General features: G+C 31.1%; 1 protein-coding gene across 2 annotated transcripts; it reads left to right on the forward strand.

Annotated features, from left to right (window-relative positions):
* Positions 1-5,552: 5,552 nt before the first annotated feature.
* LOC120072037 (Di-glucose binding protein with Kinesin motor domain-containing protein) lies at positions 5,553-11,378 on the forward strand. Of its 2 annotated transcripts, none has more exons than XM_039024465.2 (16): positions 5,553-5,957; positions 6,231-6,820; positions 6,918-7,083; positions 7,175-7,242; positions 7,339-7,552; positions 7,641-7,717; positions 7,797-7,896; positions 8,016-8,114; positions 8,210-8,386; positions 8,465-8,750; positions 9,099-9,260; positions 9,353-9,568; positions 9,664-9,701; positions 9,777-9,940; positions 10,048-10,173; positions 10,264-11,378. In XM_039024465.2, exons 1-16 carry the CDS (start codon positions 5,921-5,923, stop codon positions 11,107-11,109), a joined length of 3,366 nt encoding a protein of 1,121 aa, XP_038880393.1. In that variant the 5' UTR covers positions 5,553-5,920; the 3' UTR covers positions 11,110-11,378. The 2 variants fall into 2 exon arrangements, with proteins under 2 accessions (XP_038880393.1, XP_038880388.1); XM_039024460.2 differs by having other exon boundaries at positions 5,788-5,957; positions 6,225-6,820.
* The last annotated feature ends 14,842 nt before the right edge of the window (positions 11,379-26,220 follow it).

A 26,220-nucleotide genomic window follows, 5' to 3' on the forward strand; every position in this document is an offset into this window, starting at 1 on the left:
AGGTTCCTTGATAGTGAAGCCAAAACTCATCATATTGACGAATCCTACAAATGAAGAGGATGATCAAAACCATGATGAAATAACAGCTTCTGAAGTTTAAATGAAGAAGCTCTTCATCGCAGGAACCTAAATTGTATGATGCTCCTGGCCCACATGAGCTTAAAATGTGAACGGCCCAAAAAAAAAATCTTTGTACAAACTACGTTACGACTTGATCCCTGGTACGTAGGCAACTTAAAGAAATTTAAGTTCAGTCGCGCATAAAAAAAATTCTTTTCAAATTACATTATGATTTGATCCCTATCATTAAAAAGGATATGTAGGCAACTTGAAAGAAACTTCAAGTTCAGACAATTTAAAAAAAAAAACAAAAAAAAAACTTGAACTACGTCATGATTTGATCCCTTTCTTTAAAGGTACGAAGGAAACTTAAAGAAATTTAAGTTTAGTCCATCAGAAAAGGTACCACAACCACCTAAATATGATACTACAAGATTGATGTTGATCATCCCCGTTAAAGAATGACACTCCAGATTGAAGATGTTCATCCCTATTGGGGGCAATACAATGGATTAAAGATGTCCATCCCTCGTAAGAAGCCAGCACAGTAAATAACAGGCCCAAACTTGGAATGCGCTTCGCTTCCTCTTTAAAATCAAACTTAGATGCTCCTCCATCTTCAAGGTCAGAGGATTCATCGATGCTTTTCAATCTTCAAGTTTAGAGGCTTCATCGATGCTCCTCCATCTTCAAGTTTAGAGGCTTCATCGATGTTTCATCTTCATGCTCAAGTTTGGAGGTTTTGCAATGCCATCTTCACGCTCAAAGTCGCGAAGTCGAGCTCAATGTGAAGATTCATTGATGCTTTGTCAAACCCAAATGCGGAAGCTTTGTCGATGCTTTGTCAAACTCAAACGTGAAGGTCCCGTCGATGCTTCTCCATCTTCAAGTTCAGAGACTCCATCGAAGTTGTTCCATATTCAAGTTCAAGATTGGCGTGCATGGCCTCACTTCCATCTTCAAGTTCAAGGTTGGTGTGCATGACTCCGCTCCATCTTCAAGTTCAAGGTCGGTGTGCATGGCTCGACTCCATCTTCAATGACTCGATCTACAAAATCATGACGCAGCTTCGCTTCATCTCCAAAGTCTGGCATGGTTCGCTTTATCTCCAAACTGATGACGCGGCTTCACTTCATCTTCAAAGTCGTGGCATGGCTTCATTTCATCTCCAAACTGATGGCGCGGGTTCACTTCATCTCTAAACTGATGATGTGGCTTCACTCCATCTTCAAAGTCGTGGTGCGGTTTCGTTTTCTCTCCAAAATATTGGTACAACTTCACCTCTTCTCTAAAATTGGTGTAGCTTCGCTTTCTCTCCAAAAATGTGGGTGTGGTTCCACCTCATATGCGAGATCAAGTTTGGTTTGCCTAGCTCTACCTCATATGTGAGGACAACTCTGGTCCATCCAGCTCCACCTCATATGCGATGACAACTCTGGTCCATCCGGCTCCGCCTTGTATGCGAGATCGACTCTAGCCAACCTGACTCCACTCAAAAGCTTGATGGCACGTTCTTCTCAAATTTTATTCAAAATCAAATTTTCAATTTTGAGATTAAATTGTGGATAAAATCTCAAATTTGAGCATTTTCCAAATTTTATATCAAATTCATCCAAATTTAGGTTCTCTCATCCCTATTTTCAAATCAAATTACGGGAAAGATCTAAAATTTATCCCAAATTGAAATTTGGTCATATTCTAAATTTTATTTTAAATTCAAATTATTCGACCTTGAGTTTTTATCTTCAATCAAAATAAATTGTAGATAAAAACATGTCTCAATTAGTCTTTTATTAAAATTTGGGTATATCCCAAATTTTTATCTCAAACTAAAATTGATCAAGATTCAATTTCACCTCAAATTCTATTCCAAATTCAAGCCAAGATTTGGGTACCAACAAAATTTCATCCCAATGTCAAGACCTTGGCATAATCTAAATGTTGTCTCAAATCAAAATATAGGCACACTCCAAGCATCCACCAAATCAAAGTTGAAGGAAAGATAAAGACAAGATGACAAATTTTACTTCAAATTCACGTGAAATCTAAAAAAAATGATTGTTAGAATTTGAAATATTAAATTAAATTTGAAATTAAAGTGGAACATAAATTCTATTTTAGTTCAAATTAAAGTTCACTTGGAAGCAAGAAAGTCAAGGACTAAAATTCATCTTTTGTTTACTTGGCGAAAGTGTGTCAAGCAAACAAATTTCAAATCAAAATTTTGAGCTAAATTCTCATATTTTGATCAAAATGATGCATCAAATTAAGGGAGTTAGAATCATACTTTGATCTTGAATTATCTTTTTCGAGATCCACCTACCGTATAAATGTGCATAAATCTCGAAAAGGGACATTTTTTTAATGAGAAATTTTAGACCGATCGCAAATGCCACGTCATTTACTAAATTAATGAAGAAATTCCAAATAATTGAAGTCGAGACTAATTAGAAGTTGACATTTGTCCCAAATTGAAGTTGCAGGCATAAATTGGTGAAGTCCGATGATGCCACATGTTTCTTTCGTAACCGTTGGATTGAATAAAATTACTTCAGACCAATTTGATATTATTATTTGGGCTAAAAGTCCAATTTAGCCCATAAATAGGCTTAATTTGACCAAAATGTCAAATAAGGCCCAAATCCAATTAGATAGACCCATGGACCGACCAAGCCTAAGCCCATGAATTCGAGCAAAGAACTCTATAAATAAAGGAGTTCTCATTTGTGAGGGTCAACAATCCTATACTCCAGAGAGCTTATAGAGAATTCTTTACAATCAGAAGACTCCTTGACTCCTGAAGCTGACCACACCTAAAGACTGAAGTCCTTCGAAGATACAAGCATCCTGAAGACTGAAGACTGAAGTCCCTTGAAGATGCAAGCATTCTGAAGACTGCTTGAAGACTGAAGTTCTTTGAAGATACAAGCAATTCTACATTTAGAAAGTCCAAAGAGAATTCATCAACAAGCAAAAGACTCCCAAGACTCCTAAAGCAGCACTCTTAGAAGATAGAAGACCTTTAAAGACTGAAGTCCTTCGGAGATACAAGTATTCTTCCAAGACTTCAACTCCACGATCATCACGCGCTTCGCTTCCTCAAATCAAGCATACGCATTCAACTGAGAGAGAATCAGAAGATCAAGTACTAGAGATTGAACCACATCGCATCAAATCAAATCAACATCAACACCAACTCAAGTTCAACTCCACGAAACAAGTTTCTCTGGAAGCCTCGTGCGAACACTAATCATCCAAGAAGATCAACAAGCCTAAAGGCCGATCATCCAAGAATATCAACAAGCCCAAAGGCCGGTCAACCAAGAAGCCAAGAAGATCAACAAACCCAAAGGCAGGCCGATCATCCAAGAAGATCAACAAACCCAAAGGTCGATCACCTAAGAAGATCAACAAGCCCAAAAGTCGATCACCAAGAAGATCAACAAGCCTAAAGACCGATCACTCAAGAAGTTCAAAAAAGCTCAAAGACTGATCATTCAAGAAGATCAACCAGCTTAAAGCTTATAGTTTATTTTGAAAGCATCAAAATACTATGTATTAGAGATTGTACTCACTTTCCACAAATTTAATACGAATACAAACTTCAAGTTCCACGAAATAAATTTCTATTGAAATCTCGTGTGAACAATATCCTTGATGTTTAAAAAGTGCGCAATAGATTCTTCAACTTTCAATTTTAGGTTCATTAAGTTTCTAAAATTTAAAAAGTGTCTAATGGATTCTTTAACTTCCAATTTCAAGTCCTTAAGTTTCTAAACTTTGGAAAGTGTTTAATACATTCTTAAGCTTTCAATTTTATATCTAATTGTTCTCCAAATTTTTAATTCTATATCTAATAAGTCATTAATTTACATTTTTTTTAAAAAAAAAAATCACATATATGCTAAACATAAGATTGTAGTGTTTTTTTTTTTTTTTTTTTTTTTTGCTCTATTTGATGTCCATTTAATTTATTGCTTTAGATCATTTATAATTTTTTTTAAAAAAAATAATTAATATATCAAGAACCTATTAGACATAAAATTTAAAGTTTAGAAACTTTTTAAATACGAAATCGAAAGTTCAAATATTTATTAAATACTTTTAAAATTTTAGAGACCAAATAGACATAAAGCTAACAAGTTTTGAGCAATTACAAGAATACCAAAAAAAAAAAAAAAAAAATCAATTTTCAATTTAGCAATGGTATTCTGGAATTTTAAAATATAGCAAAAAAAAAATATTAAATCTGATTTCCATTTTTACTAATGATATTTGAACAAATGTATTATTAAGAAGTACTAATATACTAATGATACACCAATATTATATTTGAAATAAAATTTAAATTGATGTTGATATACTACTAATATACTAATATTATTTTCCAAAAAATAAAAATTACCAGTGCTATACTTAAAATTAATTGAGAATGAATGTAATTGATAAATTATTGATATAAGAATGTTATATATTTGAAATAAATTTAGAATGACCGTTAATATCCTATTATTACACCATTCATATACTTGAAAATTGAAATTGATTTTTAATGACTACTAATATACTTTTGGATACACTAAATTTTGAATCAGTGCTATAAACTACTGATACACCAATATAATACCTAGTATTGCATTTTCAATGATTGGTGATATTCTATCGATACACTGGTGGTATACTTGAAATGCATTTTGGATCAATACTAATATTAAATTCAAATTCTAATGTTATAATTTAAGTATATGTTTTTCTTTCATATCTAGTATACAAAATATGAAGTATAAACATTATACAACTGGTATACCAACAATGTAACATACATACCATCAAATCAAAAAAAAAAAAAATTGAAAATAGAACAAATTAACTAAAATACTCTATATTAGGTATATTACTTGTCACAACTAATGTAATTAAGATATACCATCAAAATGAGATAAATAAATTTGAAAACATAAGAAAACAAACGTTAAACCCAAATCAGATAATTGAAATCGAACTAATCTGATCTACTTTATATAAAATATATTAGTTTCTATTAATCTATCGAAAATAAATATACTGAGACACCAAATATAAAGTATGTCAAATATACTCATTGATGTATCAATGTGGTAAAATAAAAATCATAAAAACCATATTTAAAATTTTTGCTATATTTGCAATTTTAGAAAATCATTGCTAAATTCATAAATACCTTTATTTTTTTCCCTACCATTACCATTTGTATATTTTAGAGACTAAAACTTAGCTTAATTTTTTTTTTCTCCCATTTGAGGAAAAAGCAGAAATTAAAAAGTAAAAATAACCCGGCATGTGAGGAAGAGCCACCGGGCCAACCCTTGCCCGGTTTAACAAATTTCAAATTCCTTTTCTTTTCTTTTAAAATTTTAGGTGGTCCAAATTTCAAATTTCAAAACAGAAAAAAAAAAAGCCCAACGGTCGACTAAAATGTCCTAGAAAGAGTAACGCAAATTTTTGCTCTCTTTGAACTTAAACCAAAATCATCGCCTCCTCTCTGCAATTTCTTTCATTCTCTCTCTTTCTCTACCAAGAAGAAAAAAAACCAGAAATTCGAAAGCGTTAACACTTCTTTTCGCCTTTTTGATTGTCTTTACACATTCTCATTATTGCTTCTCTCAGAATTTCCATTACTTCCCGCCTCCGCCGTTCGAATCTCTTCACCACTTTCTTCTTCTAATTTCCGTTTCTCTCTCTCTTACAAGACCTTGACATTGTATTTGTTTACCTTCATTTCATACCGCATACAGATTTCTGACCCATTAATTAGATTTTGTCCTGCTCTTTCTCTTGTTCCTCTTTTCAAGAAATTTCGCTAAGATAGAGTTTGGTTGGGATGGAAGATCAAGATTTCTGTTCCAGCCCAGGTGAAGGTAATAATGCTGTTCGATGCTTTTTTATATGATCTTTCTCTTGCTGTTAACATGAGATTGGCTTGTTCCTAGGTCGGTTGAGTTTTTGGAATAGTGTGATTGATTGAAAATTTATGGTGGGTTACTGGGTTCTTAACTGACGTTTGTGAATTGAGACTTTTCTTTGATTTTCACTCTTAATGCTCTAATTTTTTATGACCCAATTTTCATATAGTTGGAGTGATGATGAAAACCCTAATTTTTTGTCTAATCTTGAATCATTATAAGTTGCAGGGGTATCTATTCCGGAATTTACCTTGACTTCTCCCGATCTAGTTATCTGTGCTGGTTCTCCCGATATTCCAGTAGACGACTACTGTGATTCACCAGAATTCTTGGATATCAAGGGTTGTAAACCTATCGAATCTTCCATGGAGCTTTCCTTTGAAAATAGCTTTTCTGGAATTGAGGTTAACTACAATCAGAGGACCCCGTCTGTTCGATTTTCAAAGTTGTGTGAAGCCTATGAGCAAGAACTGTCGCCAGAATCTTCCTTTGAGTTGGCTCCTCCTCCAGCTACCAGTTCTCTGCAATCTGAAGAACTCCTTCAAGCTGTTAGTATCAATGTAGGTTCCTCAAATGATGCTGTGACTTTTGATGGGATAAACTATGTGGAAGACAATTGGTACAAGGGTGGTGATACCATTAGGTCTGATGAAATTGAACATCTTTTATACCAAACGGCTCGTTATGGGAACTTTTGTTACAATTTCTCCTCATTGGAACCTGGGAATTATGTTGTTGACCTGCATTTTGCTGAAATTGTATTTACCAATGGCCCTCCGGGTATGAGGGTGTTCGATGTCTATTTGCAAGACCAGAAGGTCAGCTTGTTTTCCCAATCATCTAAATGACATCATATTGATTTTCTTTTCCTAATCCTAAGAAATCTCGATAGATATGTTGTTGGTTTGGTTGTAGGTTGTTTCTGGCCTGGATATATATGCTCGTGTTGGTGGGAATAAGCCTCTCATTGTATCTGACCTCAAAACTTCTGTAGATGTAAAAGATTTAACCATTAGATTTGAAGGACTGATGGGCAGGCCAATTGTTTGTGGTATTTCTGTGAGGAAAGATGTTCCTTCAAGTGAGTTAAACCAAGCATTATATTTCTCTTGGTTCTTATTTGTTAAAAATCTCGTACTTATCATCTTGTGATTCTGAAATTTTCATGTCAGATATTAAAGAAGTTGAACTGCTTGAAGATGTGGGATCTTCTCGACTAGAAAACTCAGAGATGTCCAAAGTAAACCTTCTTATAAATTTGATTATATTTAGGAAATTAGGATCAATACTTGTTGTGGGCATTCTTTAAAATTATTGCACTTGTGATGTTTTGTAGGATGGTAGTGACTTGATAGTAAAAGAGAAGAAGTACATAGAGCTCCAAAAGGATCTTGAGCTCATGAAGAATGAGCTAGCAGCAGCAAGGAAAGATATGGAGGAACTTAGAAAGGAAAACAATGAAAAGGGTAGGGAATGTCAAGAAGCTTGGAAATCTCTAAATGACCTACAAAATGAGCTCATGCGCAAGTCAATGCATGTTGGATCTCTTGGTAATAGACACCGTCTTCTTATAGCTTTTTGCTACTTTGCTATTTGTTAGATGACCATTTGTTGTTTTTCCCCTTAATCCGTTTGCAGCTTTTGCCATTGAGGGACAGGTGAAAGAGAAGAGCAGATGGTTTTCTTCATTGAGGGACCTTACCAGAAAAGTAAAGGTACGCAGTAAAGTATACATTCAACATATCAAATTACATGAAATATAAGAACGAGTTATTGAGAAGTTTCATCTATCAGATTATGAAAATGGAAAACATCAAATTATCGGAGGAGGCGCTTGCATTCAAGAACTGCTTTGTAGATATGAATGAAATGACTTCTAAAATTCAGACAGCATGTAAGCTAGCGTGCCAACTTTCTTCCAAGTATCTACTTAACGTTAATTTTATGAATACATTAGCTAATTAACTATCTGAGTCTACTGGTTTTTTCCCTCTGCTTTTGAATCTTTGTTAGTTAAACAACAATTAGATTTGCAAGAAAACTTGAAGACTAAATTTGTTGAAGGAGCTAAGGAACGGAAAGAACTCTACAATAAGATGTTGGAGTTGAAAGGTCAGCTAGATTTATTGTGTAGTGTTCTGGTTCCAAAAGATATGACCCACTTAGAGAAACTGAAGGTGGTTAGTGATGTATACTCTTCGTTGCAGGAAACATTAGGGTGTTTTGTCGGTGTAGGCCCTTAAATACAGAAGAGATTGCATCTGGAGCTCCAATGGTTGTTGATTTTGAGTCAGCTAAAGATGGCGAGTTGATTGTTAAGTCAAATGGGGCTCCCAGAAGAATCTTTAAGTTTGATGCTGTATTTGGTCCTCAAATAAATCAAGGTAATGAGTGGGAGTTTATTTGTGTATTTGATGTGATGTAGGATAGCATATTGATTACTTGTGTACATGTATTTGTAGGAGATGTCTTTGAAGATACTGCCCCATTTGCGGCTTCAGTTTTAGATGGGTACAATGTTTGCATATTTGCGTATGGCCAAACCGGAACTGGAAAGACTTTTACAATGGAGGGCACTGAAGGAGCTCGTGGAGTCAATTATAGGATTCTTGAGGAGTTGTTTCGCTTAACAAAGGAGCGGCAGAAGCTACATCGATATAAAGTATCTGTTAGTGTCTTGGAAGTGTATAATGAGCAAATACGGGACTTACTAGTCTCAGGATCTCAGTCAGGGAACAGTGCGAAAAGGTAATGCTGTGATTAGCCATTTCCTCAAAGTTTCATTTTTTTGCATACATAAACACACTGAGAAAAGATGTCAAGACTGTCGGGCACCATCAACAAGTCTGTTGCAAATAATTCTTCTTCTAACTGACTCTTATATGATGTCGATTTTCAGTACAAGTGCAGTGGAAAGTTTTTGACTCATTGTGCTTTTTTTTTCTTTTTTCTTTTTTTTTTTTTTTTTTTTTTTTTTTTGCCTTCCTGTTATCTACCCTTTGATAATTGTTGTTTATCAATTAAATGATGGGTAAGTTAGATGTTCATTTTACCATGTTCCATAGTGAAAATTCTCGCTTTCGTAAATTATTTCAGGCTCGAAATAAGACAAATCAGTGAAGGAATACATCATGTTCCTGGCATGGTTGAGGCCCCTGTCGACAACATGAATGAAGTTTGGGAAGTTTTGCAAACTGGCAGTAACGCAAGAGCTGTTGGTTCAACCAATTGTAATGAGCACAGCAGTCGATCCCACTGGTCTTGCCTCTCTCTTTTACATTTGGTTTACTTAGTAAAAGAATGTCATGCTGAATATTAATTGGTGATTTTGGTTGTTTCTTCACAAACAGCATACATTGTGTGATGGTGAAGGGGGAGAATTTGCTAAATGGGGAATGCACTAGCAGCAAACTCTGGTTGGTGGACTTGGCAGGTAGCGAGCGGATTGCTAAAGTAGAAGTACAAGGAGAACGACTCAAGGAAACACAAAATATTAACAGATCTCTTTCTGCACTTGGTGATGTAATATCTGCTCTTGCAACAAAAAGCCCTCATGTTCCTTTCAGGTAAATAATAAGATTTGGACTCCTTTGCTGTTATTTTATATCGTGACACAATGTATATGAATGGAATTTGTTATTTTGTTCTCGACTCTTGGCAGGAACTCCAAGCTCACTCACTTGCTTCAAGATTCACTAGGTAGTATACATTCTGTTCTAGCATTACACATTGCTTTTGGGTTGTTTTACTGATAAATGGAATTCCTATTGTTAGGGGGAGATTCAAAGACACTCATGTTTGTACAGATCAGTCCCAATGAAAATGACTTGAATGAGACTCTTTGTTCGTTGAACTTTGCAAGCAGAGTAAGAGGAATTGAATTGGGTCCTGCAAAGAGACAGCTTGATATGTCTGAATTCCTTAAATGCAAACAGATGGTACAAGCTTCAATCTCCTATTTGGTTTCATGTTTTTAAATAGTGTTCTGCCATTGTATGTGTTCTATTATATTCTCAATATGGTTCAATCATTTTGCCTGTGTTAGACTGAGAAAACAAAGCAGGATATGAAGAGTAAAGATCTACAGATCAGAAAAATGGAAGAAACAATTCATGGATTAGACTTGAAGATGAAGGAAAAAGATCAGAAAAACAAAAATCTACTAGATAAGGTAAAAGAAATTTCACATTGACTGAATATTACAATTACAACAACCAAAAAGAAACCATATTCTTGTGCTGATTTTGTGTGCACCTTACAGGTCAAAGAACTTGAAGCTCAACTTCTTGTTGAAAGGAAGCTAGCACGTCAGCATGTCGATGCCAAAATAGCAGAGCAGCAAATGAAAACCGAATCAGAAGACCACAAGCCTGCATCAATGAGGCCACAACTTGCAAGTCGACCATTAGGTAGTCAAAAAAATCTCCATGGATCATTTAACAGCATGGTTGGAAAGGAGCAAATAAATCTCACTCGGCCACTAACTGAAAACAATGGCTTCAAACCATCATTTCCCTTTCCTCCAGTGGATGGTGCCATCACGTACACAGATTCCACAGAGAAGGAGAACAATCCAGAGATGGTCGAACGATCATTTGTGCCATCAAAGAGGACAGGAAGAGCATCTATTTGCACAATGGCCCGACGTGTACCGATGGCCCTCGCTCCTAGGAGAAACTCCCTAATCCCTCTGCCAAGTATACCAAGCTCAACTCATCTCCCATCACCCATGTTGCCATTGCCACAATGTGAAGCCTACAAGATAGACGAAGGCGATGGATCAGATGACAGTAACTGTTTGCCTGAACAGCCACAGTGCGACAGTCCTAAAGAGAGAAAATATGGAGGTAGGAAGTCGAGCAACATTTTGAGACGAAGCCTTCAAAAGAAGATACAAATGAAGTCTCCAATGCAACAACATATGAGACGAGGTGGTATCAATCTAGGGATGGAAAAAGTCAGGGTCTCAATCGGAAGTCGAGGAAGGATGGTGGCGCATAGGATGTTGTTAGGGAATGGTAGGAGAGTAACTAAAGAAACTCAAAGTAAGAAGGAAAAGGAGAGGGGTTGGAATATGGGAACAACAGTAGGGAGAACTGTTATTTAGTGAGTAAAAGCAATGGCTTTTTGTTTGCTTTGCGTTAAGAAAGAATTGTAGAGATCATTGAATTCTCATATATACCCGTGTATGTGTGAATATTCATTCTGGGATGATGATGATGGTATCATCTAATCTACTTGATTTCTCATGTAGTTTCATCAGAAAAAGGAAGGTATTCTTATCTCTTGTTGTTAGTATGTCTAGTCTGGTGTGTACAGAATTCAAAATTTGTTAGAAATCTTGACAGTTATATATAATTCCAAGCTTCTTGATTACTTCAAATTGATTCAATTGATTTATTGGCAATCAGTTGATCACGTCAATGGGAACATTGTGTATGGAAAATCTTGGTGAAATATGTTGTTTTGGAGGGTATATTTGATTCATTTTCTACACAAATTTAGTTCATGGGGATGGACTGGAAAAATACTATTTTGGATTCTATCATAAATTTGTAACTCAAATGAATCTAGTCAGGGGATTGGTCTTAGTCTCAACTTGGTTGATTCAGTTTTTTTTTTTTTTCCTCCCAAGTATACCAACTGTTTTCTAAGAATTCTAAGACTTGGTGAAAGTAAACTAAAGGTTAAATTTTATATATTAAAAATAAACTACTCCTAAACTTTCTATTTTTTTAAAGAAAATATATCTATTCTTTCAATATGGCAGTAACCGAGAATGTCAGACCATTCTAGAACACTGGTTTAAAGTCTTGATTTTCTTTTGAATTCTAAAGAACATTAATTTTATATAATATATGAACTCGTCTAACTCTACAAATGCATTATTTAAACTCAAACTAACCAAACAAATTGATATATACCAAAAAGCCTAAGTCAAATCTTACACTAAGTTGGTTGAATTTTGTAAAATTGTAAACTATTTCGGCACTCTTAATAATCGAAATACCTGACTTGTGCTAAGCAACCATGTGACAATGTTGTTTTAGAAACACGATCAAAATATAAAAATTGTGTAACTTACAAAATTTTCAAAATAAATTCATAATCATCCAAATTTATTATTATTTGACTTTATTATATTTTTTTCCCGAAATAATCCTAAAAATATTAAATTTATATATTTTTGTTGGTCAAAAACATCTCATATGGAAGACTACTATTGACATGTGATGATGCCTCTTCTCATATAGTCAAGAATCTCAAAGCCCAAATTTAGATACCCATCAAAATTTTCTTGGAGACAAAGATATCTTAATAGTTTCACACATGGAAATGACATCATTTATCTCAATGTGGCCATGTATGACATTTTAAAATTTTATGCATTTAAAATATTTAAATTAGTTTGTGGACTTTTAACTTAGATAATTTCAATAAAATTTCGAAATGACATCATTTATGTTTTGATTTGAAATTTGTTTCATGGACTTTCAATTTGGATGAGATATTACATCATTGTTAGATGATATAATATTAAATTTATCTTCATCTATTAGCTTCAATTTTGGGTTAATCGACGATTTCTGATGGTATCAGAGCATGTGGTACAAGAGGTATTGTATTCAAACAATTGCAATGCTATTTCCTCCCCGATTAATATTGGTTTCTACTTGTTGGGTCTTTTTCATGCATTTGTAGATATCTTTGAAGATACTGTGCCTTGCAAATGACCAAATTCGGATTGGAAAAACTTTTACAATGGAGGGCACCGAAGGAGCTTGTGGAAAAACTTGTTTTGCTGCTATTGTTGCTTCTTCTTCTGCTATTGTTGCTTCTTCTCTTTTTTTGCTGCTCCTTCTTCTTCTGCTGCTACTCCTCCTTATTATCCTTATTCTTCTTCTTCTCCTCCTCCTTCTAAAATCAAAAGAAGAAATAATGACAAAGACCAACCAAACAAAAAGATATAAAATATACATGACTGAAGAGAAAAGGTCCCAAGGAGAAGAGGTCGCTTGAGGCCCCACAAGAGAAGCCACAAGCCACTTTGAACAACAAATAAGAATTTCTGATCGAACAATCAAACTAATCACATGGGGAGAATGCAATTTAGCATTATGGATACGCATATTAGGCTTGTTCCAAACATGATAAATAACAGCAACCCATGCAAATTTTCATACCTTAAACCTTAGCCAATTACCAATACTAAAGTGACAATTCTAATAGAGTCGCATATGGTAATGCAGATTCTATGAGAACACCTTCTCCGTTAAAGCATGTCCTCTCAAATAGCCTTACTAAAAGGAAATTCAAAAAATAAATGATCCCTAGACTCAACTCCACCTGTATACAAAAGTACACAGTCACTCAACATATAAAAGCACCGTCTACGAATACGGTTCGCGTTTGTAAACGATATGAATAGCAAGCCAATGAATGAATGCATATTTGGGAATATTACCTCGAAACCAAATGAGGTTATCTCATAAAACACCATATGATGCCTAAAACATAATAACTCCCAAGCACTAACAATCAAAAACACACTAGATCAACAAGAAAACCAAGTTACATTATCCTCCCCAACTAACTTCAACCACTATCAAATGTACCAATGAGGAGAGATCAACCAGTTCTATCTTAGCATGAAGGGAACTATTTGCATCCAAAATAACTGCATTACTATACTATTAAAGGATAGTGCCCCTTTCTAGACGAGGATCAAACCAAACCAAATAACGATGCTCATCTCTAATAGAGTACCGAACCAAGGATCTCAAATTAATATATTGATAACTTGTATTAATTAAATGCTTATATGTGAAAATCAATAGTAATTGGGGAAGGAATAGCAAGGATTTGAATACAGGACCTCTTTGGATCACATGCTCTAATATCATTTTAAATCACCAATTGATCCAAAACTCAAACTTATGAATGGTGGTAACTTTGATATCATATAATGAAACATGTATTATTTGGAGCAATTGAAATTCCATTTTTGTTGACAAATTTCCCTTTCATATTGCATTAATAAAAGGGATATGAACTTTTGCCCAAAAATGCTAGTGTTTTTTTATAAAGATAACCAGAAAATAATTACATAGACGCCAAGGTCAAATCCGCCTCCACCAACAATCCTGAGGGGGACTAACCTACACCCAGCCCTTACATATGTGTCTGTCACCCCTCTCACCCCTTTCAAGCTCGAGCTACGAATTCCACCCGCTAGAACACAGGGGGCAAGCAGTATCCTACATGATACCCTTGTTCACCAAATTCACCCCCTTGTTATAAGAATCTCATTAACAATCCTCTAGCAGTAGCAGTAGCAGCAGATCTTCACTTTCCCCAAGGCAATGGACATTGTCACAGCCTTTTCCAAAGTCCAACCATACACTCCTAATTGGATGTACAACCTGACTTCCATACGCTACGAAGAACCCTCTTTTTTATGCGGTCTTAAATGTGAATAACCCCTTCTTCTCATATGCCACATACACTATATGTCCAACCAATTATTACTACATTCATTTACAAGTGATTTGTTTGGGAATTATTCTAAAATTGTTAATGAAACATGTTTTTAATGGTTCCAACCCAATTTCGATTAAATGAAAATTATATTTTTAAATATAAAATTAATTTCACAAGATTAAAGACATGTTTCGAAACTATTTTAAATATGACAAAAGTAATTTTAACCGTTTTAAAATCACCTCACAAATATGTACTAAACCATTAAATAAATCAAAGACTTACACATTACTAATTTTACTAAGTTAAAACGAATACTATGGGTAGAATTTAAGTTAAAAAAAGAAACACAAAATTATGTGTAATATTCAATGATATTTTTAGAGCAATAAGGGTAATTACTCAAACTATCATAAACTCCTAGTCGTTAATGCAGGCTATATGTTTGTTGAGCTAACACGCTTGAACTATAGTAGGTTGCATGAATGCATATGATAATAAGATAAAGATTATACGTATGATTAATTGTTTTTATCCGGAAGAGAAAACTGACCTTGTTAAACTGTTTCTATTGTTTGTTGAGCATCTTTTTTGCCACTTATTTCATACCCTTTTTTTAACCTACTTCAATCACATAGTAGAAAAAATCAATAAATAATGGATGCAGTTCAAAATATATGCCATTATTTTTTATTCAACTTGTTTAGAAGTAGTACTTTAGTATCTAAATTTAGTCTACCATCAATTTGGTAACAATTTAAATCTCAATTTAATTTTGTAACAATTTAGCTAGTGATGAACTCTTCTACACGTAACAATTTAGTCTTTATAATATATAATTTGCAACAATTTAAGGTGTGTCTGGAATACAATTTCAAGTGTTTAATTTATAAAATAAGTCATTTTAAAAGAAATTGAAGTGTTTGGTAGCCACTCAAAATAGTTTTTCAATTATATTTTAATCAATTTTTATCAAAAGTATTTAAATAAAAATGATTTTTTTGAAAAATATTTTTTTCTTAAATCAATCCAAACGAGCTTATAGTCCAAATCATGAAAATGATTATTAAGATATAATGAAATTGCACACATAACTCGATCAATAATGAATTACAAATCCAATATGTTTATAATTTACAAAGTTAAATCATATAATGAAAATAATTATTTAGTTTTCATGAAACTTTTCATACCGATGATTAAATTGTTACAAAATTAAAATACAAAGACTAAATTATTATATATTAAAATATAAAAGGCTAAAATTGTAACAAAATTAAAAATTATAAAAACTAAATCGTTTCACATCAAATTAGCATCATAAACCAAAAAGGATCATTTTAACTTTTTTGTTTCTTATTTTTTTAATTTCGAAAATGTCAGTCTCAGACGTATTATTCTTAATAATAATAATAATAATAAGACATATTAGTTATTTCCCATCAACCTTGTCATTTTAATTTTCAATTTTATTTATAATATTTTAAATTGTTTAATTCTATTATCAGCAACTTCTGGAATATCATTGTCGATAGAAATATCAAGGTCTCGATTTTATGAAAATATTGATGTCGATAGAAATTTGAAATACTTTTTGGTAATTGATAAGAAATTTTTTAATTATTAATGAAACTTTGATTGTGGCTTAACTATAGACTATAATTGACCATTTAATTTAATTATCATTTATGTAAAGTTATACAACATTTAAAGAAGAATTAGAAAGATAATTTCAAAATAATATAAAGTTTAAGAATATTTTGAGGTACATATAGAAATGAAAGTTTTTTTTTTTTTGTGATAAAAGAAATAAAACTCACATCAATTCAATTTTAGGGTGAAATGATACGAAAAATTTAATGAAAGAAGTTTGAATGAGATTAAAAATAAATATAGGATTCTTTTTTGTGTTTTTTATTTTTGTTGAAATTTTGATATTTCAATAAAAAAAAAAATCACTATAATTAGATCTTTACCACTAATTTTTTTTATCTTCCATAACGTTTTTATTCATGATAGGCCGGTGATAAATGATAAAATAACATTTGGAAAGTGATATTGTCTATCTTCTTGAATAGAAATGGTTTGGTATTAGATAAAAATTAACTTAATTCAAATGAATAATAACCATTAATTTTAAGTGTTAATTTAAATTTTATGGATTAAATTTGAACATCTAAATTGACTCAAATTAAAATCGAATTAGATTAAAGTACAAAAGAAAAAGATAGTATGTATATAAAAATACTCGCTTCATATATGTGGACTAGTTTATAAATCACAAAATAATAATAATAATAATAATAATAATTCAATTTTCTTTTGGAATTTTTAAAAGCTAGTTTGCCAAACAAAAATATCTAATTAAGGTTTTCAATATGAAAAATAGAAAAGTATTTCTAAACCTTTAAAAACACTCTAACTAATAACGGGCTCAACTACGAAATTCAAGTTGATATAAGAATAATAAGTATATATACATCCATATATTAAATATATTTTGATATAGTTTTTCTAGAGAATATTAAATGTTGTTTGATTTAAATATAAAATGTAGTTGAATTTTGAATATAAAATAATGTTTGAATTAAATGTATTAATAATTTATGATCCAATTATTAGTCGGTTATAACCATAAGAGTTGATGGATGAGAATACATTGCATCTAAACAAATATGAGGGGTAAAATGTCTCTGCTGCCCTTTCCTCACTGCTACTCTATGCTTTAAAACATTGATTGATATTTGGTTTTATGCATGCACCTAATTATTGTTTTTTTAATCTTACAAAATTGTATATTGTTTATTTTTCAAAAACTATATATTAACGTTTCAATACCAATAACATTTTGTTGTAAGTAACTTTGTACCGAGCATAATCTACCTTACGATACGATAAAAAAAAAATGACAAGACATAAGTTCATGAATATATAGCTACCTAACATTAAAATCAACCTAGAAACTTAGCGATTTTGGTTAAAAGCTAGTTCATGCGCTCGATTTGACTTTGAATATTCCTATTTTAATCGATCTAGATTAGTAATCCTTATTAATATAATACATCATTATAGACCAGAAAAAGTAAATTCTAATTGCAACATTTCTTTATTTTCGTATTTAAGTATCAAAATGCATGTGGTAAATATCGACGTACATTATTTCCATGAGAAGGCCAAATATATATATATATATATATATATATATATATATATCAATTTCAGTGTTATCTGCATTTGCATCTACTTTTTTTTTTTAATTTTAATTTTAATTTTTACGTATTTTCCTCTTTCAATCAAATTTGTCCTCACCCAACGTTAAAACATCAATTAAACTTATTTTAAAAAGAAAAATAATTAATTAAAGTGATGATTTGACATTGTGCTTCACTTTGTTTGACTAAATTGTAATTCTTTCATGTTTTAAAATAATTAGTAGTAGTATTACATGTTGCGGGTCCATAAAATTGAAATCTACTTTCCTAAAAATAATAAATAAAAAGTACACCTACCCCATACCATTCACATTAAATTCGTATATTATAATTCACTCGACATTACTTTTTACGTATATATATAAAGTAATTGGTATGACTTTTGAAACAACATAGGGACTTGTTTTTTTAAAAGAAAATATACCAATATTTTAGGAAATGAATAATAATGTATTTACCTAATCCCATTTTTATTTTAAAATTGACTATCAATCATTTATAAATGTTTCTTTTTCTATATAATATTTATATATATTATAAGATTGTGAATTAGGTAAGCTACATAGCTTTAATTTGAGTTTTTATATGCTGCTTAATTCAAGAAAAAATAGGAAATAATAATGATGCAAACAAATCATGAAGATGATATAAAATATATGTTACAATTTGACTTTTTTTTTTAATACCCATCTAAATTTAATGTTGAAAATATTTAAAGATATTTTTTTAAAAAAATTGTCATGCAATAAATTATAATTGAATAATTAAGTGAGATGCATAAAGATACGTGTACTCTAAATTGTATTTAAGTATTTTTCTTTTAAAAATATATTAAAATAATAAAATTTCTTATTTTATTGTGACGTTGAATTAGTAAACCTAATAATCTTCCTATATATGAGTATGTGTAATTTTTATAATTTGTGTTTTAATTTTTTTTTTTTATTATTATTTTGAAGTAACTTTTAAGAAAAATATTTCACGTCAAATAATGATTCGAACCTCTAATGCATGAAAAGAAGTTATAAAGGCTTAATAAAACATCTTTAAATATTTACACCGTTGCAATCTTTTAGTTTAAAAAATAAAATGGATATTTTCATCATATTATTCCTTCCATGTGGATTTTTGTAATTATATATATACTTTCTGTAATAAAAGCCATATTTTCTTGTCCTTATTGGTTGCTTTTTTAATGTTCTGTTTTTTTAATCCTATACTATTTTATTTTTTAAAAAAAAAAATTCATAACCAACATCTAGGTTCGTATATATACAACAAAGTAGTAGGTAAGCCTAATTCAATTCAACAGTAATTATCATATAATTATCTTTCGTTTTTATTTATAAATATCTCTCGTTGTTTTTCTCTTTTTGTAGCTAACGTTTTTATTTCAACCTTTATCTTTCGACTTTAGGATTCACCCAATCTTCTTGAATAAAAAAAATTATGAGTTACTATTTCCATCTTTAATTTAGGTCTATTATGGTAGTTACATTGTTAACTTTGTCTATTTATTAGTTAATTCGGTGTTTTTAATTAATTACATATATTAAAAAAAGGCGGCCATTTTCAAGTGTGCCTAAAGTCAAATGATGACCCTTTTTAAAGTAGGTTAAACCATCATGTTGGACTAAGAAATCAATATTAGAGACTCCTTAGGGTAACCATCCTCGAAATCCATGGAGGTGTTTTTGAAGACATGGCAGGTTACATGCTACACCTTTTTCTATTACCAAATCATAGATTTTTCAAAAAAGATCAAAACAAATGAGCTCATTCGATTATCGTCTGATCCCCCATTCTTTCTCATAGTTTCATATTGAAAATCAGTTATTTAAGGAAAGATCTAGTGAATTCACGTCATTCTAGTATCAATGAGTATATTGAAGCAAATCTTTCATTCAATTCCTAAGCAAAGATCACTTAAAGAAGTCCCAGACATCATTTTTAAAGTTAGAGATTCCAAATTTCCTAATTCATTTATTGTACTAAAAAATATCTCAATCTTTTAAAATGATATTTACTAATGTATAATTTTTTCAATTTCTTCTCTATTTTTTTTTTAAATATTAGATACATATAAAAGTGGAAAATAATTTTTGGAAAAAGGGAACTACTTATTTATTATAAGTAAAAAACAGATTGAATTTAAGCTTCTCTAATATAAGATTTTGGATCCATCCTTATTGTATTCTATACATGGATGATTTAAAAAATGTACAAAAAGTCAATTAAAGAGCATATTATAAATCACACCTTTATTAATATGGAAGGTACAAATAAATATTTAAATTAAACAAATTTATCTTCATATTATGAAGATTTATTTTATTAACTTGACTTATTAGATGGAGTTGTTAATTTGGTGGGAGTCAGGGCCATGAACAAAACACATGTCAAGCCCTCATGTTTTAGATTTACTGGAAAAATAATAATAATAATAATAATAATAAATAAATAAACACAAATTCATCACACCCAGGCTGGTGGCACGTGACTTTGCCATGTGGACTCCATTTAAATTCTTTTTTAAAAGTTTAGTTTTAATATATATTTTCAATATATTATATTTTAGATAGTTATTGAAAATAGAGATATATTCAAGTTGATATTTATCAATAAAACTATTCTCTAGTTAATGTGGTTGTTTTACTACTACTTTGTTTATCAAAACATATCTAATTGTGTTTATTTCTCGTTCCTAATATATTTTAATTCTCAATGTCTTTTTATGAACATCTAACAATCGACATGAGGAAAAATCATGTTACTGATGATCCTTTGTAAATATCTCTTATTATTCTTTAAAAGAAAAAATGTTATATATATATAATAAATGTAAATGATTAACCAATTTTAATTACAATTTAAATCAACCTTTTGAAGTGTGTTATTATACTTTTTTTTTTTTTTTTTGAATCTTGAATATTGAATATGCTATGAAATATAGAAATATATGATTCAAGGTTCCTTTTAATTACTACATTAAGTTGAAAATGTTATTCAGTGCTAATACTAAGTGAAGTATTTTTCTTTTTCAACAAATTTTATGTTGACATGTTTATTAATATTTTCTTTTTTTATTATTATTATTCATTACATCATATTACAAAGGGAGATTAATATGTTTTATAAATAGAAAAATTAAAAAATTATAACTACTTCGAATAATTATGTTTTGATATTTCTCCAACAAAATGTCAATTCAATTATGAATATTCTAATAATAAATAGATGCCCATAGCTTAGTGTCACAAAAGCAATATATCACCTTTCATATTATTCATGTGCCTTGTAATTATTCATACTTCTTGTCCATGTAAGTTCATATCATATTTGCCACTTTGCCTATAAATAGTGGCATTTGGTGGATTTTAAAATCACACATACACACTTCGAAATTTCACTAATTTTCATATCATCAAATTTTATAATTTTAGTTATTTTATTTGTATTATATTATATATATTTAATATTATTTTATAAATATATTATTATATTATATTTTCTCTATATTCATGTTCTCATCATGTTCCTCAATTTTATAACACGTTATCAGCACGAGCTCCTATCGTTTTCTCTTCTAAAGGTTGGTCCTAAAAGTATGTCAGTTTTTCCCTCTTCATTGTAATTAATAAATTTAATATTATTTTGCATATTCAATATCTATTAAATTTCTAACATAAGTACAATACTTTATGATAATGTTGTCATGAAAAATCTCACAAAATTAGAATTTTCCGCCCTTGATATTAGCGGCAATAATTATTTGTCATGGTCACTTGATGTCAAAATCCACCTGGATGTTATGAATCTTGGGGAAACTATTAAAGAAGAAAATACAACATCCAGTCAGGATAAAGCAAAAGCTATGTTTTTTCTTCGTCATCATCTCCACGAGGGATTGAAAATTGAGTATCTTACAATAAATGATCCCCGTATCTTATCGAAAAATTTGAAAGAGAGATATGATCATCAAAAAAATAGTTATTCTTCCTAAAGCTCGTTATGAGTGGATACACTTGAGGCTACAAGATTTCAAATCAGTAAGTGATTAAAACTCCGCATTATTTAAAATCAGTTCAAAATTGTTGTTATGTGGAGAAAAAATTACTGGTGTTGATATGTTAGAGATGACATTTTCTACATCTCATGTCTCTAATATACTCTACAACATCAATATCGAGAGAAAGGTTTTAAACAATATTCTGAATTAGTTTCATGTCTTGTGGTCGAACAAAATAACAAGCTATTGATGAAGAACCACGAATCTCGACCAACTGGAACAACACCATTCCCTAAAGTGAATGCTGTGAATGTTAATAATCGTGGTCGAGGTCATGATCATGATCGTGATAGAGGAAGAAATAATTATTATTTTCGTGGTAGTTATTCTAATCATTTAAATATTAAAAAAAAAAAAAAAACCATACAAAATGATGATCACAAAGAAAAAGCTCCACAAGATAGGAGTTCAAAGAGTGTTGAAAATAAATGCTTCTGATACGGAATGACTGGGCATTAGTCACATACCTACGTCAAACACTTAGTTGACCTCTATCAAACCTCCTTGAAGGAAAAAGAGAAAAATGTGAAAGCAAATTTTCCATACTAGGATAATGACATATTTGACCCATCCCACATAACAAATTTAGATGTGGCGGACTTCTTTGAATCTCCTTAAGAAAAGATTGACACAGTTGGTAGAACATCAAGTGTTTCTTTTGACTTTGATAATATTTAGACTTAATGTTGTTATTTTCTTTTATCCACTTTCGTGTTTTTTTTTAAGTAATTTTTGTATATTTTAAGTGTTGTTTTTCTTATTGTAACTTTCTTTTAATAAAGAAATTTGGATCAATTTTATATGTTGGGTGACTAAAAAATGAGTAAAGAAGATCTATGTCTGGCAGACAATACAACTACACATACAATACTTACAGGTAAAAAATATTTTTCCAAACTGACAATGCTAGAAACAAAAGTCAATACGATATCAGGTTCTGCAAACCTAACTGAAGATTTTGGAAAAGCAAATATTATTTTGTCCAGAGGAATAAAATTTACAATTGACAATGCATTGTTCTCTAGTCAATCAAAGAGAAATCTTCTAAGTTTTAAAAATATGTGTTGCAATGGTGATCGTATTGAGACTGATAATAAGAATAATGTGGAATATCTATATATCATATCCACTGTCTCAAATGAAAAACATATATTGGAAAAGTTGTTTGCTTCATCTTCTGGATTATATTATACTGATGAGGAGAATTATTGAAAATTCAAATAGATATCCATTGAAGAGTCATAAGATTCTTCAATCTAATGAATTATCATGTGATGCTTACTCTCAAGGAAAATTGATAATTTGACCATCATAAGCTAAAGTGGGGACTGAATTATCTGCATTTTTAGAACAAATTCATGGTGATATATGTGAATCTATCAACCCACTAAGTAGACCATTTAGATATTTTATCGTATTAATAGATGCATCCAGTAGATGGTCACGCGTGCTTATTATCAAGTCGAAATCTTGCATTTGCAAGATTACTTACTCAAATAATTAAGTTAAGAACACAATTTCGTAATTATACAATTAAGACCATTCGTCTTAATAACGTTGGTGAATTTGCATCCCAAGCTTTTGATAATTATTGTATGTCAATTAGGATAAGTGTTAAACATCTTGTAGCTCATGTTCATACATAAAATGGTTTAGCATAATCATTCATAAAACATTTGCAATTAATAGCAAGACCATTACTTATGAGAACTAATTTCCTTCATCTGTATGGGGATATGCATGCAGCGTCACTTGTGCACATTAGGCCAGTAGCTTATCATAAGTACTCGCCATTACAATTAGCTTATGGTCATAAGCCAAATATTTTCCATATGAGAATTTTTAGGTGTGTAGTATATGTTCCAATTACTCCACCATAACACACTAAGATGGGTCCTCAAAGGAGGTTAGGAATATATGTTGAATATGATTCCTCATCAATTATTAAATACCTCGAACCTCTGATGGGTGATGTATTTACTGCACGATTTGCTTATTGTCATTTTGATGAGACAAAATTTTCAATATTAGGGGGAGGAATTAAGAAATTAGAAAAATAAATTATATGGAATACATTGTTATTGTCTCATTTGGATCTCCGTACAGATCAATGTGAATTTGAAGTTTAGAAAATAATTCATTTGCAAAATATAGCAAATCAATTACCAAATGTATTTATAGATGCAAAAAAAGTAACTAAATTACATATACCAACTGCAAATGTTGCATAAAAAATTGATATCTCAACACAACAAGTTGTTGCTAATGAGTCTAAAACACGCCAGAAGTGTGGTAGACCAGTGGGTTCCAAAGATAAAAATCCTCGAAAATGAAAAATAATTAATAGTGAAAAAAAAATTGGTTGAGAATGTAAATGCCCATGAAGAAATTCTCAACATGACTAGTGAAGAAGGTGAAATATCTAAAGATAATAATGAGATTTCAATAAATTATGTCATGATAGGAAAAAGAGGGATCGAACTAGTGTAATTATTGACAACATTTTTATGCATTTCTCTTGATACTATATCTAAAAATGAGGATCCTGAACTAAAATATGTTGAAGAATGTCGACATAGAAAAGATTGACTTCAGTAGAAAGAAGCAATCGAGGCATAGATAAACTCACTTTCAAAATGTCAAGTTTTTGAACTAATAGTCCGAACACCAGAAGGTGTTAAACCTGTGGGATGCAAATGGGTATTTGTAAAGAAAAGAAATAAAAATAATGAGGTCACAAGATCTAAAACAAGATTAGTTACACAAGGTTTTTCACAAAGACCTATTGATTATAAGTAGACATATTCTCCAGTGGTGGATGCAATTACACTAAGATATTTAATTATATGAGAATCCCAAAAGGATTTAAGATACCTGAAAAACATACATCAAATTCTCGATAATGGTATTCAATAAAATTATAGAGATCACTATGTGAATTGAAACAATTAGAACGGATGTGGTACAATCGCTTGAGTGGATATTTATTGAAAGAGGGATTTCATAATAATCCAATATGTCCATGTTTTTTTATAAAGAAATCATAATCATGATTTGCTATTATAACTGTATATGTTGATGATTTGAATATAATTGGAACTCTTGAAGAGCTTTCAAAGGCAATAGAATATCTTAAGAAAGAATTTGAGATGAAAGATTTTGGAAAAATAAAATTTTTCCTTGGTTTGCAAATTGAGCATTTATCAGATGGAATATTTATTCATGAGTCAACTTATACAAGAAAAATTTTGAAAATCTTTTATATGGACAAAGCAGAACCATTAAATATTCTAATAGAAGTTTGTTAATTGGATATAAAGAAAGATATATTTCGACCTTGAGAAGATAAGGAAGAACTTCTTGGTCATGAAGTATCATATCTTAGTGCAATTGGTGCACTTCTATATCTTGCTAATAATACAATAACATATATTGCATTTTCAGTAAATTTATTAGCAAGATATAATTCTTTTCCAACAAAAAGACATTGGAACGGAATAAAGCATATATTCCATTATCTCCGAAGAACAATTGATATGGGTTTGTTTTAATCAAATAAATCAAATTTTGATCTAGTTGGTTATACAGACTCTGGATATTTATCTGATCCACACAAAGCTAGATCTCAAACATGTTATTTGTTCACATGTGGAGGAACTGCTATATTCAATGAAACAGACCATAATGACCAATTCCTCAAATTATGCTGAAATTTTTACTATAAACATGTAAATATATTAATGAGTGTTTCAAGCAATTGTCACTAAATGTAGCTTTACACGATTCTTAGATATCATCAAACATCATTATTCCTTAGTTGAGAACAAGCCTAAATGCTCTAGCTCCCAATGTTTATTACCGATCAAGAGACCCATATTTCGGCCTCTCATTCAGAACTTCCTACGTGCACGTGGCCATACTAAGTACCATCATACCTTAGGTACTTCCGCTCAGATACCTTCTCAAATCTGTCCTTCAGTATCTAGCTACTAAGATACCTTCTCAAATGTCCTTCGGTATCAAGTTGGTAGGTACCTTCTCAAATGTCCTTCGGTACCGGGGTATTTTGTATCATTAAATTAAGTTCTGTTGCCTACCATCTACACAAGAACTCATTCTCTCATAGCCTTCCTCTAGAAAGTATATTTAACACTAGAACTTAACTGTTGAAATGACTACATGACATACCTTGGCCTGTGCTACACATATACAAGCCGTGGAACATGCATTAAGTTATTCTCCATCTATTTGTTACTTGAGGAAGTATAAATTCATCACTAATGTCACTGTAACTTACTTGATCTTATATGCGTAGATACTAGAGACATTAATTCACTTAGTTACTCACCGCTCGTCAAGTTCTTAATGGTTTATACGCCTCTCCTAGCTCTTCTTGGCCTGAAAAGACATAATTCTCGGTTAAACTACTTAGAATTCTTAGTAAAATACCTCAATT

The sequence above is a fragment of the Benincasa hispida genome, chromosome 1 (genome assembly GCF_027475165.1).
Source record: "Benincasa hispida cultivar pf3 chromosome 1, pf3_genome.v1.1, whole genome shotgun sequence".
In the NCBI taxonomy this organism is placed as follows: domain Eukaryota; kingdom Viridiplantae; phylum Streptophyta; class Magnoliopsida; order Cucurbitales; family Cucurbitaceae; genus Benincasa; species Benincasa hispida.